We start from the raw sequence: 3,963 nt of genomic DNA, 5'->3' as shown, positions 1-3,963 counted from the left end.
TTACTTATTATGGACAATAGCTTATTAGAAAGTGGGGGAGAAAAAATTGGCTATGGAAGAAGGGAAGAAGATATGATGTGTCAATGTTGAGTAAGGCAAAACATTCACAGAGAGAAGGAGGGATATTTAAATAGTGGCTATTATGCCTTGTCATAGAAACTATATAACAAAAAACGGTATGATCTTTTCTACGAAAGACTGAAAACTCACAGGAGAAAAAAAAATCAGTTAGGAGTCATAACTTTATGAAATGTACTTTATTGGAAAGAAACCTAAGGTTCTCTAGGTTCAATATATAAAATGACAGAGTCATTTAATGGTTTCAATAAACATTCAGAATTCTTCTCTAAGTTGGAGAATAAAAATTCATGTAGACATTATAAACTATGAGCAGAATTTGAATATGGTCTCAGTTACTGTCCTAGAGGAAAGAAATAGTGTGAAAACTTCCTTGAGGCCCTGTGTTCAAGTGTCTCAACCCTATGATACACAGGAGCACACTTTTAACTTTCAGCACCAGTGGTCAGATTCCTCTCCATCTTCCCCCAACCTCACATTCTTCCTTGCTTCTTTGTTCTCTGGATGACTTTATATCTTCCTTTTTCTAAAAATACCTCTTTTCAAATCAGTTATGTTTTATGTCCTTTAAAAGACATTTAATTACTGTTTCCCCTATCTATTTAACAGATCTAGTCATGTGAACCAAGATTTTCAGCTTTGTTTATATCATGAGTAACCACAGGTTGATGTCCATGTGTTTCTGTCTCTTTTTTGTACGTCTATTTAGCTTTAAGTTTAGAAATAAATTATGAGTGCAAGAAAAAATAGGGAGATAAAGTTTTTCTTAAGAATATTTACTTGAAGCTCAATATTTTCACCCTATATAAGCATTTTGAAATCACAAATAAATTTGATGTTACTCATATCTTTTCATCTATGAGTAAGATTATTGGGATTGTAATTATTCTGTTTTCTATAATCACATAAATAGAAATTGCCTGAAAATGCTGAAAAGAAAACTAAAGCTATTTGTTTTAAAAAAAGATTGTTTCCTGGAAATTTTCTTCTGTTGGTATATTAGGATTTTTTTCAAGTTACTTTTAACATAGATGTTGTCCTTAGATGAGTAAGAATAACTCAACAGTTAAGAAGTTACTTTTCTATAACAACACAAATGTCTGGATGAAGCATTAAAGTAAAAAGTACTTTGTAGCTTTTTTGTTACTTTTTATTCTAGATTGCATCTACAGAAAATGTGCTAAAGTGGTATAAAGAACTACCATTAACCTTTTAAGTAGATTCAGCAATAGTTTACATTCTGCCTGAAAGATTTATTCTATAATCTCTTTCTTTCTCTCTCATCTATCTGTATCTATCTATCACATATGAATCTATGTATCTATCATCTATGTATATATCTATTATCTATGTATAAATATATTAATTTCTATCTATTTACCTATCACTATTTATCTATCTATGGTATCTTTTTTTTCTGGACTGTAATAGTCTAATTTGGAGATACCATGTTCTTTTCTGATAAATTCTATTGTTTATTTCCTAAGAATAGGAATGCTATTTTGCATAATCATTGTATGGTTAACAAAATAAGAAAATTTAACATGGATACTATATTATTATCTAACCTATAGTTCATACTCATATTTCTCCAATTGTCTCAAAATGTAGTTAATGTCTATTTTTTTCCTAGTACAGACTTACACATTTAGATATCATGCCTTTTTGTCCTCCTTTAAGCTGAACAAATTCCTTAGCCTTTGTCTCCCTTAAATTTGATACTTTTGAAGAGTGCAGGCCAGTTATTTTGTCCATCTTGTCTCAACATGAGTTTGTCTCATGTTTCTTCATTTTTAACATCAAGCTGTACATTTTTGGTAGGAATATGACTGAAGCAACGTTATGTCATAGAGCATCACATTAATAGTCACATGATGTTGGTTTGTCTCAACACTGGTGATATTAGCATGATTACCTGACTATGGTGATGTCCACCAGGTTTTCCTATTGTAAAGTCTACTACTTTTCACTTTAATTAACATGTAATTTATGAAGGGATATTTTAGACTATCCTATTTCTCATCATATTTTGATTTACTAGTTATTAGCATACATTTATGTTTTTCTAGCTCTGCTATTCCTTATATAGTTATTAATTAGGATCCTGCTGGGAGGAATAGCTTTCTCTTCTCCATTATTTCTTTATCCTTTAAAAAATTTATCAGTATTAGTTTGTGGAGTCTTATTTCTTTTAATTCATTAGTATCATAATTTCACTTAATGCCCAAATTGCCTTAGAATTGAATAGTGGTATTCAGTTCTTTGATCTGGCTTCTGTTTCTTTTCTAAGTGTTTCTATGGTTCTTGGAGAATTTCCATACTTTTTTTGAGTGTATGTAGTTATTTCCTTGGACTTCCCAGGTGGCGCTAGAGGTAAAGAACCCACCTGACAACAGATGAAAGTGACACAGGTTTTGATCCCTGAATTGGTAAGATCCCCTGGAGCAGGAAATGGCAACCCACTCCAATATTCTTGTCTGGAGAATCCCATGGACAGAGGAGCCTGGTGGGCTGCTGTCCATAGGGTCACAAAGAGTCAGACACAGCTGAAGCGACTTAGCACAGCACAATACAATTCTTTCCTCAGGTAACAAGAAATGCATGATGATGGAAAGAATCAACGCAAGTTCTGAAGACTATTTTGTTCTATTGGGTTTTTCTAATTGGCCTCAGCTTGAGTTAGTTCTCTTTGTGGTTATCTTGATGTTCTACTTGATGACATTAATAGGCAATCTGTTCATCATTATCTTGTCATACCTGGACTCCCATCTCCACACTCCCATGTACTTCTTCCTCTCAAATCTCTCTTTTCTGGATCTCTGCTACACCACAAACTCCATCCCTCAGTTGCTGATCAACCTCTGGGGCCCAGTAAAAACCATCTCTTACAATGGCTGTATGATTCAACTTTATTTTTCCCTTGCACTGGGAACCACTGAATGTGTGCTGTTGGTAGTCATGTCCTATGACCGTTATGCAGCTGTGTGTAGACCCTTGCATTATACTGTCCTCATGCATCCTCGTTTCTGCCAACTGTTGGCTGTGGCTTGTTGGCTAAGTGGCTTTACCAACTCAGCACTTCACTTCTTGTTTACCTTCTGGGTACCTCTGTGTGGACATCGCCAAGTGGACCATTTCTTCTGTGAAGTTCCAGCACTGCTTCGACTGTCATGCATTGATACCCGTGCTAATGAGCTGACCCTCATGGTCACAAGCTCCATTTTTGTTCTCATACCTCTCATCCTCATTCTCAGCTCCTATGGGGCCATTGCCCGGGCAGTGCTGAGGATGCAGTCAACAACTGGACTCCAGAAAGTCTTTGGGACGTGTGGAGCCCATCTTATGGTCGTATCCCTTTTTTTCATTCCAGCTATGTGCATGTACCTCCAGCCACCATCAGGGAATTCTCAAGATCAGGGCAAATTCATTGCCCTGTTTTATACTGTTGTCACACCTAGCCTCAACCCTCTAATCTACACCCTCAGAAACAAAGATGTAAGAGGGGCAGTAAAGAGACTAGTGGGGTGAGAATGATCTAGTATACTTGTGACAGTAATGGTATAATGGAGCATCTTTTTCACCAATAGTTCATCTACCCATCCACACATCAACCCTTCTTTCATTCGCTCGCTCTATTAGCACTTATTGTGTACTCTCACAAGGTCACAGAGTTCATGGTAGCAGATAGGAATTAAACACAGTCTACCTAAATAGTAATCACTCTTCAGTGGATATAACAGCCATGTAAAATATGAATCAAACATCAATATTAATTTTTTCAGTGCAGAAATCTAATAAAAATATCCTTTACTTAACTGAAGATGGAGCATAGAATTTGTTGTAAAACTTGATAAAATTCAGATGTAAAATTCCTATGGAGAGATG

At 35.3% G+C, this 3,963-nt stretch overlaps 1 protein-coding gene across 1 annotated transcript; it reads left to right on the top strand.

Annotated features, from left to right (window-relative positions):
• The first annotated feature begins 2,675 nt into the window (after positions 1 to 2,675).
• Positions 2,676 to 3,606, top strand: LOC122429424 (olfactory receptor 2J3-like). Its single transcript, XM_043449719.1, is given in 2 exon segments — positions 2,676 to 2,693; positions 2,695 to 3,606. Coding segments are annotated over 2 exon segments (930 nt in total).
• The last annotated feature ends 357 nt before the right edge of the window (positions 3,607 to 3,963 follow it).

This window comes from Cervus canadensis, chromosome 28 (genome assembly GCF_019320065.1).
Source record: "Cervus canadensis isolate Bull #8, Minnesota chromosome 28, ASM1932006v1, whole genome shotgun sequence".
Classification (NCBI taxonomy): domain Eukaryota; kingdom Metazoa; phylum Chordata; class Mammalia; order Artiodactyla; family Cervidae; genus Cervus; species Cervus canadensis.
The sequence above is the reverse complement of the archived record's forward strand: the minus strand, read 5'-3'. Positions and strand labels throughout refer to the sequence as shown.